The sequence below is a fragment of the Callospermophilus lateralis genome, chromosome X (assembly GCF_048772815.1).
Source record: "Callospermophilus lateralis isolate mCalLat2 chromosome X, mCalLat2.hap1, whole genome shotgun sequence".
Taxonomy (NCBI): domain Eukaryota; kingdom Metazoa; phylum Chordata; class Mammalia; order Rodentia; family Sciuridae; genus Callospermophilus; species Callospermophilus lateralis.
In genome coordinates, this window is record NC_135325.1 from 38,074,351 (window position 1) to 38,087,551 (window position 13,201).

Here is a 13,201-nt window from a genome sequence, read left to right on the forward strand (position 1 = left end):
CCAGTCCCACTGATTACTTCCCACTTATCTAGGTCAGGCCCCTGCTACCTCCTCCCCTGAAACTGCATCCCTGTTTCTTCTCTCTAACTTCTTGGACCACGTACCCCTTCCTAAAGTCTACCTTTGTGCACCAATCTTTTCTGCTCAGGCACCCATCTTGGTTTCACATGGCCTCCTGGATAAAGTTCAGACCCCTCAAGTTGGCATTCAATGCTCCCCCATCATACAGCCCCACTTGGCCTTTCCTGTCAGATGGAGTCAGCAGACCTGAGTTTCAATACCAGCCTCACCACCTACTAGCTGGGTGGCCTTGAGTCCATTTCTTTACCAACTTGGGACTCATTTTCCTAATCTGCAAAATGAGGCAATATCTATCCTGCATGACGTGGTGGGATTAAATGAATTCAAATATGATAAAGTACCTGTCACAGGGTAATTTGGGGTTTAACACATGATAACTAACTTTTTGTGTGTGTGGTACTGGGTATTAAACCCAATGGTGCTCTACCACTGAGCCATATACCCAGTCTTTTATTTGAGACAAGAGACAAGGTGTTGCTAAGTTTCCTCAAACTTTCCATCCTCCTGCCTCAGCCTCTGGAGTAGATAGGATTATAGGCATGTGCCACCCTGCCTGGCCAACACGTGGTAACTATTTTTATGACTGTCATTATCAGTGGTATCACTGTTATCCTACTCATTCATGGCCAACCTTTATCAAACTAGCTTCCATCAGCACACTCAGCCTTTTCATGTCTCTATGCCTTTGTTGATTCTGTTTCTTCCCCTCTGAAGATTCTTTTTTTTTTTTTTTTGCACAGATCTTTGCCTACTGGTATTCTGTCTGAATTTCATGACCCTGTTCATGGTGCTTCCTGCAAGAGTAGCCCCTGACACCACCAGTCTGTTTCATGGGGCTTCCTGTTGGCTCCAGCATCCATGCTCTTGTTCACAATTATGTTAATTGCTTTGAACTTTCCTGAATCATTGTGGTCACCAATCCCCTCAACACCCTTATATGCCCACCACCATCACTGCTGCCCTTCTCTGTGAGAAAGAAGTGGTCCTTATACTATTTAAGGCCAGTCTCTCCCCCTGGGCTCTGGAGCCCATCCCTGTTACCTCCTCCACAACAATCATCCCCTCTCCCTCCAGTATTTTCAACCTCTCCCCCTCTGTTGCCTCCTTCCTATCCTCATTTATAGAAGCTCAAGTCTCTCCCATCTGGGAACAAAAACCCTCTATCTGCCCCCACATCCCCCTCTGTCCCTCTCTCCTCTTCACAGTTAAGCTCCTTGAGAAATTTGTCTACACTGGCCATCTCTGCTTCAGTACCTCCCACAAACTCTTCAACCCACTGCAATCTGCCTCATGCGCCCACCACTGCATAGAAGCTGTTCTTAGGAAGGTCGCCCAGGCCCTCCTGATGGTTAAAGCCAATAGACTTTCTTCCACCCTCGACTTACTCCTCCCGCCCTGCAACATTTGATACTCTTAACAAGGCCCTCCTCTGCATGGCCCCTTCCTTCCTCTGCTTCCGTGAGCCCACTCCTGGCTGGCTTTCCTCCTACCTCTCTGATTCCCCCACCCCACCACAGCCTGACAATCTCTCTTCCTGTGCCCATTCCTTACACATCTGAACCCCTCCCCCAGTTCTGCTCTGGTCCTCTTTTATTCCACACTTTCTTTTAGTGATGCTGTCACATTTCTTAACTTCAGGTGTGGCTCCTTCCAGCACAGATCTCTCTCCTGGATCCAGACACATCAAGTCTAATGCTTGCTGGACAGCTCGACCAGGATGGCCCTCAGGGCCTTCAGATCTCAGAGGTACCTCTAACTCAGCATCTTTAGCACTGCAAACCTGGCCTCCTGCATTTCACTAAGGTGAAAGGCATTGCCATACACCCAGTCGCTCAAGTCCAAAACACACCTGAGAGTCACCCTAGATTCTTTCTGCTCAGTTAGCAAGTGAGTCACTAGATCCTGCTGATTGTACCTCCTAAATAGTTCGAAATGTCTGTACATAATGTGGCTGCTGTCACCTCATTTTCTACTCCTATGGCCCCTTGTTCAACCTTCCTCCAGTCACACTGGCCTCCCTGCTGTTCTCCAAATGTACCAAGCACATTCTTGCCTCAGGGCCTTTGGGCTTCATGTTCCTTCTATCTGGAACATTGTTCCCCAGATAGGTGCATGGCTTACTCCCTTACCTCCTTCAAGTCTCTGTTCACATACTACCTCATCAGAGGGACCCTCCCTCTTAAGAAAACACCCCAACATTCCCTACCCCTTCACTATTTTTCTTCATCGCAATCAGGGACACCAGACACATTCTATATATTTACTTACTATTTGTCTCACCCACTGTAAGATCCATCAGGACCAGCATCTAATTTTGTTCTGATTTATCTCTAGTACCTAACCCAGTGGCTGGCTCTTGATAAATACTCAATGAATGAATGAATCCATTGGTAGGCCTGAACACTCCAATTTACTGTCAAGTCCACACTCAGCCATCTCCACCTCTCCCTCCAACCCCATTATTTCCTCAGTCTCTGACTCCAGTTTTCTGTTCAATCACCTCTTGGTCCCTCTCCTCTTTTCTATCCCCACTGCTACTTCCTTAGCTTCTTGGTTTACTGCAACAGCCTCCTCCCTTGTTTCCCTTCCTTCTAAAATGCTAATTTGTTCACACCACTTTTCCAACTCAAGAACTGCTCATGGCTCCCCAGCTGTCTACCCAAAGGAAAAAATAACAAGTCTGAACTCCCCAGACAGCTGCTTGAGGCATGTTAACCTCTGCCCCCCTTTTGCTTTACCCATTCTCACCTCCAGGCTTTGTGTAGACCCTCAGAGCATCCTTCATCTTCCAACTTTAGCTCTTGAAAATCTTTTATTTATTTATTTATTTATTTATTTATTTTTGGTACTGGGGATTGAACTCAGGGGCACCTAACTCCTAATCCACATTATCAGCCTTTTTTATAAATATTTTCTTAAGAGACAGGGTCTTGCTAGGTTGCTTAGGCCCTCACTAAGTTGCTGAGGATGGCTTTGAAATCATGATCCTCCTGCCTCAGCCTCCCCAGTCGCTGGGATTCCTAAGGCACCATGCTTGGCTTCTCAAAATTTTTATGGACCTTGAACAACTAGTTCCAATGTTACTTTATTCAGGAAACTACCTGATTCACAAACTAATCACTCTCCAAAATCCACAGGAAAATAAGTGTTTCCAGGGTGACCCGGGATCCCCAAGAACCAGGAGTAGGATGGAAGTTAGTAATTATGTCTGAGACGAAGGACTTTGAATGCTGGATGTGCATTAACAGAGGTTCCCATTTCTTGTACTATTTACTCTGGCCTTCTATTAATGACCTTCTATTAAAGTCCACTCATCCTTGTCTCCTCCCTTTCCACCTCCTATATCCATAACAGTTTATATCCCCTGACATTTCTATTGAAGCTTCATTATTATTCAATTATTCATTAATAATTGTCAAAGGATTTGGATTCCACAATTCAAAATTAAAATTCCTCTATATGAATGGGGCTTACCGGAGTCGTACAACACAGTAGCCCTGCTCAATTTCATCTCTTTTACGCCAATACCCCAAATTAGGCCTTCCAGCTGGTCTCTATGCATACAATCCAGTTTTCATATTGACTGCTAATATGTTTCTAAAACATGACTTTCACCAAATTACTCTCCTATTTAGAATTTTTTCACATGACACTGTCACCAACGACACTGGTTCCCAACCTTTTCACAAGGACACAAATCCCTTTACGTATTTCATGAAAGCCATGAACTATCTCCCCTACAAAAACTATGTACATAGCTAAACACATGCAACACTTTGCATCCAATTTCAGGAGGTTCATAGGCCTCCCAAAGCCCATCTGGGACTCATATGTTCCAGGTAAAGAAACTTTTAGATCAGGCTCTGGGTGTAGTTCAGTGGTAGAGTGCTTGCTGAACATGTGCAACAACCTGGGTTCCATACCCAGCACCACAAAATAATAATAATAAATAATATCTAGGTTCTTTCACATATGCTATTCTTTCTGCCTAGAATGCTCTTCCACGTGTCACCCTTCTGTCCCTGGCTAACTCTTACTTATCCTTTAAGACTTAGGCTGAGTTGATCTGCACTAGCCCTAGATTGGTCCAGATCCTTTCATCTAGGCTACCATCGCCCCCCCCCCACACACACACTGTGTTTTCCTCTGCCACAGCCCTTCTCAGTCTCCCTATCTGACTGAGGACCCACAGAGGACAAGAACCATTCCCCAAAATAGGCCCTGGCTGCAGCTGTCCATCATTAAGTGTCTACTGCTATAAATACTAATAACAACACTTAGTGAGATAAATTCTGAATGGATTCATCTGAATCATCTCATCTACTCCTCAGTAAATGAACCCCATAATGTTAGTAGTATTCTGTCCTTTTTTAGCAGATAAGGAAGTAGGCTCAGAGATGTGTGAAGTGGGTTGTTCAGGGTTACTCAACTCATGAGTGACAGAGTTGGGATGGAAATTGCCAGATATGGCATGGTAAATAGTGGTCCACCATGCCTCACTGCTCTGGGCTGTGAGATTAGGAGATGGCAGCAGCAGCAGCAGAAGAGGACCAAGTGCTAGAGCCAGAACTCCTGACCTAGACTCTGTTTCCTAAGACAACTTACTCTCTTTTTTTCAGTACTGAGGTTTGAGCCCATGGGCACTCTACCACTGAGCTATATCCCTAGCCTATGTTTATTTTTTTATTTTGAAATGGGGTTTCACTAAGTTGCCCAGACTGGCCTCAAACTTGCAATTCTGCCTTAACCTCCTGAGTACCTGGGATTACAAGCATGCACCATCCTGCCCAAACCCATCTATTCTTATTTTGCCTCCTATATTATTCACACCAAGACCAGGCACTTCTTATAATGCAACCCTGACAACCCCATGTACTACTCTTGGTCTTATCACAGAGCCCTGCTATGGTCAGGCCCATCCTTTATTCTAGGATCATCCTTAGACATGTAAAGCTTTTAGATCTAATCCAGTGCTACATGTTTGGCTAGGAAGAAAATAAGACATGGGTAGTATCTGCTCTTCCAGAGTTGACAATAACTCCAGGAGTTAGCCCCATTACACAGAAGAGGAAACAAAGGCTCAGAGGCTAAATTACTTGCCCACTCACAGAGTTGGTAAGTAGAAGAATTTGGACTTGAATAAAGGTATTGACTAAATTCTTTCCCCCTTGAGGTCATCCTGCTTGCAAAGAGTCAAAGATTAGACAAGACCATTTCTGGCAGGAGCGGGGGGAGAAAGAAAGCTATTACTCTTTTGAGACTCAGAACAAATTCCCCTTCCTGTAGGAAGCCTTCCCCAGCTCCCAGATGGGGTTAAGTGCTCCTCTTCTGGCAGCCTTCTGAGCTTAATCCTGTCCTATCCCAAACCACATTATGCTGTCACTGTCTATGTGTCTTTCTTCCTTTCCAGATTTGAGCTCCCTGTCAGTAGGACCAGACACAATTAATTCCAATATCCTACCAAAATTCAGCACAAGGCCTAACCTAAAGCAGGCAAGAGAAAATACTTGCTGAACAAATGAGTTACTAATTAAAAGAAAAAGAAAGATCTGGGAAAAGGTATAAAGGAGGAGGAAAATGAGTTAGCAAGGAAATAGGACCAAGGAAAAAAAAAACAGGAATTTTGAAATGATAAAAGGGTTTGTATAACATGTTTTCATTGTCATTATGGAGGGGGGTTCTTTTCATTGCAAAACTAGTATCATACTATTACCCTGTTCTGCAATTTGATTTTTCCATTTAACAATAAGTCTTGGAGGTCTTTTCATAACTGTGTACAGATATTTATGTTTTACTTTCAATCTGCTAATAGTGTGTGTGTGTGTGTGTATCATCAGCTAAAAGCTATTCCATACTGATGGACATTGAGATTGTTCTCCTTTTTCACTATCACAAGCATGTTGTACTGACATCTTTGTATATATCTGGAAGTACTATTAAAGGGTAGATTTCTAAAAGTTCAACTACAGGGCCAAAGGAATGAACATTTTTTAAAAAAAGAGCCGATAAAATTATTTCCATTGCTTTTAACATTTTTATAGATTGGCTAAAATTAAAGATTATTCCTAATCTTGCAATCCTGTCTTTATTTTGAGAAGCATACATCATGCAACCTTCTAATTAAAAGTTGGTTTGAGCCGGGCATGGTGGTGCACGCCTGTAATCCCAGCAGCTCGGGAGGCCAAGACAGGAGGATCGCGAGTTCAAAGCCAGCCTCAGCAAAAAGTGAGGCACTAAGCAACTCAGTGAGTCTCTATTTCTAAATTAAAAAAAAAAAAAAAGAAAAAGTTGGGTTGATGGGCTAGGAATGTAGCTCAGTGGTAGCCTACATGCATGCATGAGGCTATGAGTTTGATCTCCAGTACCAAAAATAAATAAATAAAAATAAAAGAGTTGGTTGAGAATGACATTCTACAAGGGTATGTGATACAGAGTTGCACAGGGCTAGGAACATAGCTCATATGCAAGGCCCTGGGTTCAATCCCTGGTACCACTAAAACACAGGTACATACAGGTATATACATATTCATATGCTTGTGTTTGCAGTTGGATTGGGATGTTTTAGAAAAGACCTCTGGCAAGTAGTAGAAAAAAGTTGATTTTTACAAGAAAATCTAAATATGGTTCTGAACTTAGAAAAATAGGCATGTTTAAGATTTGTGTGGCAACTGGCAAATTAGCCCCATAAAAAATCTGTGCCAATTTGTATTTCAGTCAAAGTATCTGAGAAATCCTATTTCCCCTAAGCCTTCCTGTCTTTTTCATTTTGGTACCTAAGAATGGTACTTCATTATTGTTTTAGTCATATTGTTGTTGTTTGTTTGTTTGAGATAGAGGTTTTCCTATATTGTTCAGGCTGGACTCATGCAACCCTCCTGCCTTAGCCTCCTGAGTAGCTGGGACCTACTACATACCACCTACAGCATATCACAGTGACTGGCTTGGCTTCTGGGTTTCAAAGTCATGCTCTGAAAGGCCTTCTCCACCCTAATACTATAAAAATATTCCAGATTTTCTCTAGTACTTTTAAAGTTGTATTCTTTGTATTGTTTTTACACGAAGTGAGGATTTAACTTAATTTTTTTCCCAAAGCGGGAGCCAATAGTCACATCCTGATTAATAACTCCCCACTGATTTGAGTGTCTTCTCTATCATAAATTAATTTCTCATGTCAACATATGGATTTATTTAAAAATTCTTCATTTTTTCATTTATATATCCTATTTCTATGAGGATATAACATTTTTAAGTTCTAGTGTAAGTTTTTGTAGCTAACAAGGCATTCCCACTCATTACTCTTTTTTTCTCAAATTTTTCTTAGTACTTCATGAGTATTTACTTTTCCAAATGACCTTTAAAATCCAATTGCCCAATTCACAAAGAAAATACCATTGAAATTTTAATAAGAAATGCACTGAATCTTTCAATCAAATTGGGGGGAAATGTCACTTTTTACCATATTGAGCCTTCCCATCCAGGAATTGGTTGTATCCTTGATATACTTAAGTCTTCTTACAGTCTTCATTGAAATTTTACAGTTTTCTACAGAGAAATATTTTCCACTTTTGAAAATTCCCAGTAATTTTATAGAATTTTAGAATTTTTGGTACTATGAGCAGGATTTTTTCTATTATGTCTTCTAACTAGTTATTGCTAGTATTAGGAGAAGTTAATGGTTTGGGGTTTCTATCCATTGCATTGCATTTTATTATTTAGTTTTAATAAATTTCCATTTTATTCTCTTTGATCATCTAAGTAGACAATCATGTCATTTTCAAAATTTGTGACTCTTTCTAATATTTAGGCTACTTACATGTTTTTAAAATCTCATTGATTAAAGCCTCCAGAAAAATTATTAGTTAAAAAAATAGTGATAGCAGCAGGGCACAGTGGCACACATCTGTAATTCCAGAGACTTGGGAGGCTGAGGTAGGAGGATTGCAATGCTAAGGCCAGCTTCAGCAATGTAGAAAGACCCTGTCTCAAAATAAAAAAAAAAAAAAATTAAAAGAACTGGGGATATAGCTTAGTGGTAAAGCACTGCTGGGTTCAATGCCAGTACTCTCCCTTGTTCCCCACCAAAAACATTATTTATTTATAAAAGAACAGTGATAGTAATCATTCTTATTTTATTCCTAAATTTTAGTGGTAATGTATCTACTGTTTCACTGTTATATTTGACAATTGTCTTTGGTTTCTGATAAAAATTCTTTACCAAATTAAGGAAGTTTTCATTGATTCCTAGTTTACTTCTTTTAGTTATTTATTGCTGTGTAACAAACGAGTCCATTGTAGCAAGAGAATAGATGTGTAATTTTATAAGATCATTTCTCAGTATTTATGAAGATGATTATATGATCTTTTCTCTTTAATCTCTTAATGTAATAGATTACAATAAGAGTTCCTAATTTTGAACAATCCCTGTATTCCTGGAAAATCTTCATTTGTCAAGCTATATTTTTTAATACCCTAATGGATTCCATTTGCTAATCTTTCATTTAAGATATTTGTTGCTCTATTAATATGTGAGATTAGGCTATAGTTTGGGTTTTTTTTTTTTTTTTTTTGGTTTAAACCTTTCTAGTTACTAGCCTTTTTTATAATGTTGTTTTTTTAATGTGTGTTATGTTTTGTATGTATATATGTATGTATGTATTTATTTGTTTTTGCAGTGCTGGGAACTGAACCCAGGGCTACACCCCCAGCCCCGTTTTATTTTTGAGATGGGATCCCACCATGTTGCCCAGGCTGGCCTTAGAGAATGAACTGAAAAGCTGTCCATGTTTTCCTGTTATCTGACCTTTCCAGACTCAATTGAACTTCCATCATATACTAGGACTACTAAAATACCAACTGGACCTGGTACAATTTCCAAGGAAAAAACTGACCAACTTTTTAATTTATTCTATCCTTTTCCATTCTATTTGGGTTTTCTGTCCCTCCTTAGGTCATTTTGGTAATTTCCATTTTCCTAGAAAACAACAAACTTCATTTAAATTTTCATGATTATTGGTATAAAAGCACACGAAGCATTTTCTTATATTTTTTTCCTCAGAATCCATGATTAAATCCTCTCCCTCATACCTTATTTTATTATTGTTCTTGCCTTATTCTCAGTCGTATCTGTTAAAGGATGGTCTACCTAGTTTGCTGCTGTTTTCAAAAGCTACCTATTACTTTATCAAATCTTTTTTTAATTTAATTAATTTGGGGCTTTATCTACAGTAATTACTTTATTCTGTTTTCTTTTGGTTGTTCTTTTTCTAGCTTCCTGGTGGAATAATTAGTTCATTTAATTTACTCTGCCTTGTTCACTAATAAAAGCATTGAAGGCTATAAATTTTCCTCTGGAATCCCTATGGTCATATCCCATAGGTTTTGGTATATGATCTCTCATTGATGACATTTCTTCTAAATAGTCTATAAGTTCCATTCTTAATTTCCTCTTTAATGCAAGTATTTTAAACTTTCAAATGGGGGAAGGGTCTAGTCTTTTTGATATCGTCGTTAACATTTGCTTTTGTTGAATTCTAAGTAGAAAACATAAAGCATGTTTTCTAATTAACTTGGAAACAATGTCCTCCAAAGGTGTGGATAGATTCTTCCCTGAGCCTAAACATCCAAGTCTACCTAACTGGCAAACTCCTATTCATACTTCAGAACAGCTCAGGTGTCACAAATTCTGAAACGAACCACTTTTGCCATTTGGGGCAGATCTCTAGGGAAGGATTTCTTTTAAAAAGGATAAACTAGAAATAAATTCTATATGTCCTCTTTGATCTGCTAACCTGATCTCTCAGGTACTCTACTCAGACATTCAGACACCCATTCCACAGTCACACCAGGGGCTAAGGGACATGGGGAAGGGTCTGGCAATGATATTGCATGTTGGTCTGGGAGGGTGAGGGAGTGGGAGAGGGATGGGTCTATCTCTTACCTGCTCTCTGCCAGCCTGCCTGAGGGGGTAAGCTTCATGGAGTCAAGGACCTGAGTAGGACAGCAATACTGGTGTAGAGTATGAGACGCTGTGGACCTGAGAGACAGTAAGAGACAGAGAGAGAAAGAGAGACGGAGAGAGAGAAAGACAGGGAGGGAGGGGAAGGCAGGATGGGCAATGGGAACAAGGAAGTGAGAGTGAGTGGGGGACGGAAAAAGGGAAGGCTGGGAGGAATGGAGGATGGGGAATGGAAGAGGAGGGGAGGGGGAAAAGGAAGGAAGATAAGACAGGGAAGGAGGGAGGGAGGGAGGAAGGAAGAGAAGGAAGAAGGAGGAAGGGAAAGGGAGGGAAGGAAGGGAGGGAGGGAGGGAGGGAGGGAGGAAGGAAGGAAGGAAGGAAGGAAGGAAGGAAGGAAGGAAGGAAGGAAGGAAGAAAAAAGAAAAAAACCACAAAGTCAAGAAAGAGAGGACGGCACTCGAACCACAAACAGAACACAACGACAACAGGGGGCAGTAGAGACGAAAGAGCCGGCTGGGCCTCCTGTGTTCCAGGTGACTCCGTGGGGACCTGGGCCACTGAGAGACGCTGGGACACCACAGCAGGGAAGGGGGAAAGGAGCCCTCCTCACATCAGACGCCACATGGGTTGGGAGGAGGGGAGGAGGAAGGGGGATGAAAGAAAGGGAAAAGTTATATAGGGGGCTCCCCTTATAGAAGACCCCTCACAGGAAGGGAGGGGAGGATGGAGAAAGGAGAGGCTCTGGTCCCAAAGAGGGGGAAGAACCCAGGTGGGGGTGAGAGAAGGAGGAAACACTGAAGGAGCAGAGGGAGAGAGACAGAGAGAAACTGAAAGAGACAGAAAAGGAGAAAGAGGAAGACAGAGAAAGGGTGAGACAAAAGACACAGAGAGAAGACAGGGAGTGACAGAGAATGCCAGAGCAGAGGATGGGTGAGGGCAGAGGAGGCTGACAAGGTCTCGGTGGTCTTGGTGACAGGATAGGACTAGGACTAGGGGCTGAGTAGGCGGGTAGAGCCCAGGCAAGGCAGAGGACAGAAAGGTTCCAAGCAGGAGTATGTGCTTCCAAGGTCAGTGTTGAGCCCCCCACCCCAAGGCAGGGCCCACATGCCACCCCCCCAGCTGCTGTACCCCCACCCCTCAGTGCAGAGTCCAAAGGCCCCTCTACCTCCTACTTCTTCCCAAGATTAAAGTCCAGAGAATGGCAAGGGGGAGGAAGAAGGACAATAAGGAGTAAGGCTAAGGGCCTGGTCCCTGCCCTACCCAGCATATGCTGGGGTCACACCAGTTGGCCAGAGTCAATCAGCACCCACCTCCCCAATTCCCTAAGAGCAGGTTGTAGTAGGGGCCTGACCATTCAAGAGCCCAAGTAAAAAGTTAGGAGATGGGGCTGCAGGTCAGGCCAGCTGCCCACTCTCTCACTTGCTGTGAATTTGAAGATGCCCAAATCTTAGAACCTTACAGAGAATCTTTGAATCTGAGACTTCTTATCTGAGGCTCTAGAATAATCAGGATCATGATTATCATCATCAGAGGGACTGTCTCTTAAGTACCATCTCTGTGCCAGCCACCACCCCAAATCTTTGACCTGATATCTTACTGAATCTGAGAATCAGAGATCCTTGGGCTGCTGGAATATTTGTATCAGAGGATCTCAGCAGCTGGAGCGGCTGAAACCCTGCAGTGCTGTGCCTGCCAGGCCAGCATGCCAGGGCAGCCACCAAGCGCACCCCTCCCAGGCCACAGACTGTGTTGCTTGGGGCTCCAAGGGCCTTACAGAGCTGGGCACCCAGATGCCCATGCCTACTCCAGCGGGTTCCCTCCCCCGAGCCAAAGGCCTCCAAGAGTCCAAGAAAGGAGCCAGGAACCAGGAAGCTAGGAGGCTGCTGAATCAGCAGCCCAGGGACTGGGTCTGGGCCTGGGCAGGGAGAAAGGGGATCAGGCTATGGGACCCAGGTTCCTACCTGCTGCTCCTCCTGGGGGGCTCCATGGGTCTGGACCTGTCCCAAGGGCAGGCCCCCCTGGCCCGCCAGTGCCTCCACCGTGTCACCACCCCCTCCTCCCCAGCCCTTCCCTAGAAGGAGGAACCAAGGAGGCGGAGCCAGGCCTGCTGGGCTGCAGGCCAGGCTGCAACTGGAAACTTTGCTCCTTCACTGCTCCCCCAGGAGAGCTGGGAACTCCTCCTAAGAGGAAGCAGCTTGGAGAGCTCGTTACTTCTTATGGCAAAACAAACCTCAGCTGGGCCCCCTATGTGCACCTCCACTGGAATTTCCCAGAGCACCCTGAGAAGTTGTGTCACTAGGTCTCTTCTGTAGAGAAAGCGGAGATGGAGAGAAGTTCAGTACCAGTGGCAGAAGCCCAAGATCAGGACCTAGCTTGGCCACTCCCAAATCTGGAATATGTCCCCTTGGTTGTTTCACTGTGAATACAGAAATCTTTCAATAGAAGCTTTTCACAAACATCCTAATTTTTAGCATGGTTAAAGAGACTATATTTAGGAGATATTCTGGGACACTCCACATCAAGTAAAATTCAAATCACCCATTTGGAATATCAAGATGGGGCCCTGGCCAATATTCCTTACCACTGTAATAAACTCTCACTTTTTCTTGTGTTGTTCTCTAGAATGGCCTAGAGAAATGTTCCCTAAAGAGAAAAGTACAAATCAGAAGACACACCATTCACAATCAAGAGTCTGTTCCTCTAAGGAAGTTGCCCAGCCTAATTCTACAGATGGGCAACTGAGGCCTATAGAAGAGCAGAGTCTCACTGAAGTTCACAGGGCCAGCCTCACTAGGATCCAGCTGCCCTGGTTCCTTTCCTACCCACCACAGTAATCTCTCTCCTCCATATAGGTGGCACTGGGTAAGGGAGAGAACCACTGGGGTCTGAAGAAGGTGAGGCTCCTGAAGAGGACCACAGATACAGCTCAGAGGTCTCCTGTCCTTTCATGGCCTCAGAGCCAAGGCCCCTGGCTGTTTTGAGCAGAAGGTGGCCCTGGGAGGGGCCAGAGGGTCAGTGATCTAGAAGAAATAGGAGCTGACAGGCAACAGGCCAGCCTTCCTGCCTCCCTGCCGAGGCAGCTGCTTCCTCTCCAGAAAGCCAAAGCTGCTGAGAGAAAGAGGCCCTCCGGACCACCGCAAGGTTGGCATCTGTGGGCCCTTTATG

General features: G+C 43.5%; 1 protein-coding gene across 7 annotated transcripts in view; it reads right to left on the reverse strand.

Annotated features, from left to right (window-relative positions):
- Window positions 1–13,201, reverse strand: part of Iqsec2 (IQ motif and Sec7 domain ArfGEF 2) — an 82,945-nt gene that overhangs the window by 31,848 nt on the left and 37,896 nt on the right. For 2 of the 7 annotated variants that reach the window (XM_077106273.1, XM_077106272.1), the window contains exon 3: window positions 10,019–10,114. The exons of 2 other annotated variants lie outside the window; for them this stretch is intronic. In XM_077106273.1, coding sequence (XP_076962388.1) covers window positions 10,019–10,114 — 96 coding nt within the window. Of the gene's footprint in view, window positions 1–10,018; window positions 10,243–11,997; window positions 12,095–13,201 lie in introns of those variants that run through there. 3 more of the 7 variants (XM_077106275.1, XM_077106276.1, XM_077106277.1) reach the window with 3 other exon arrangements.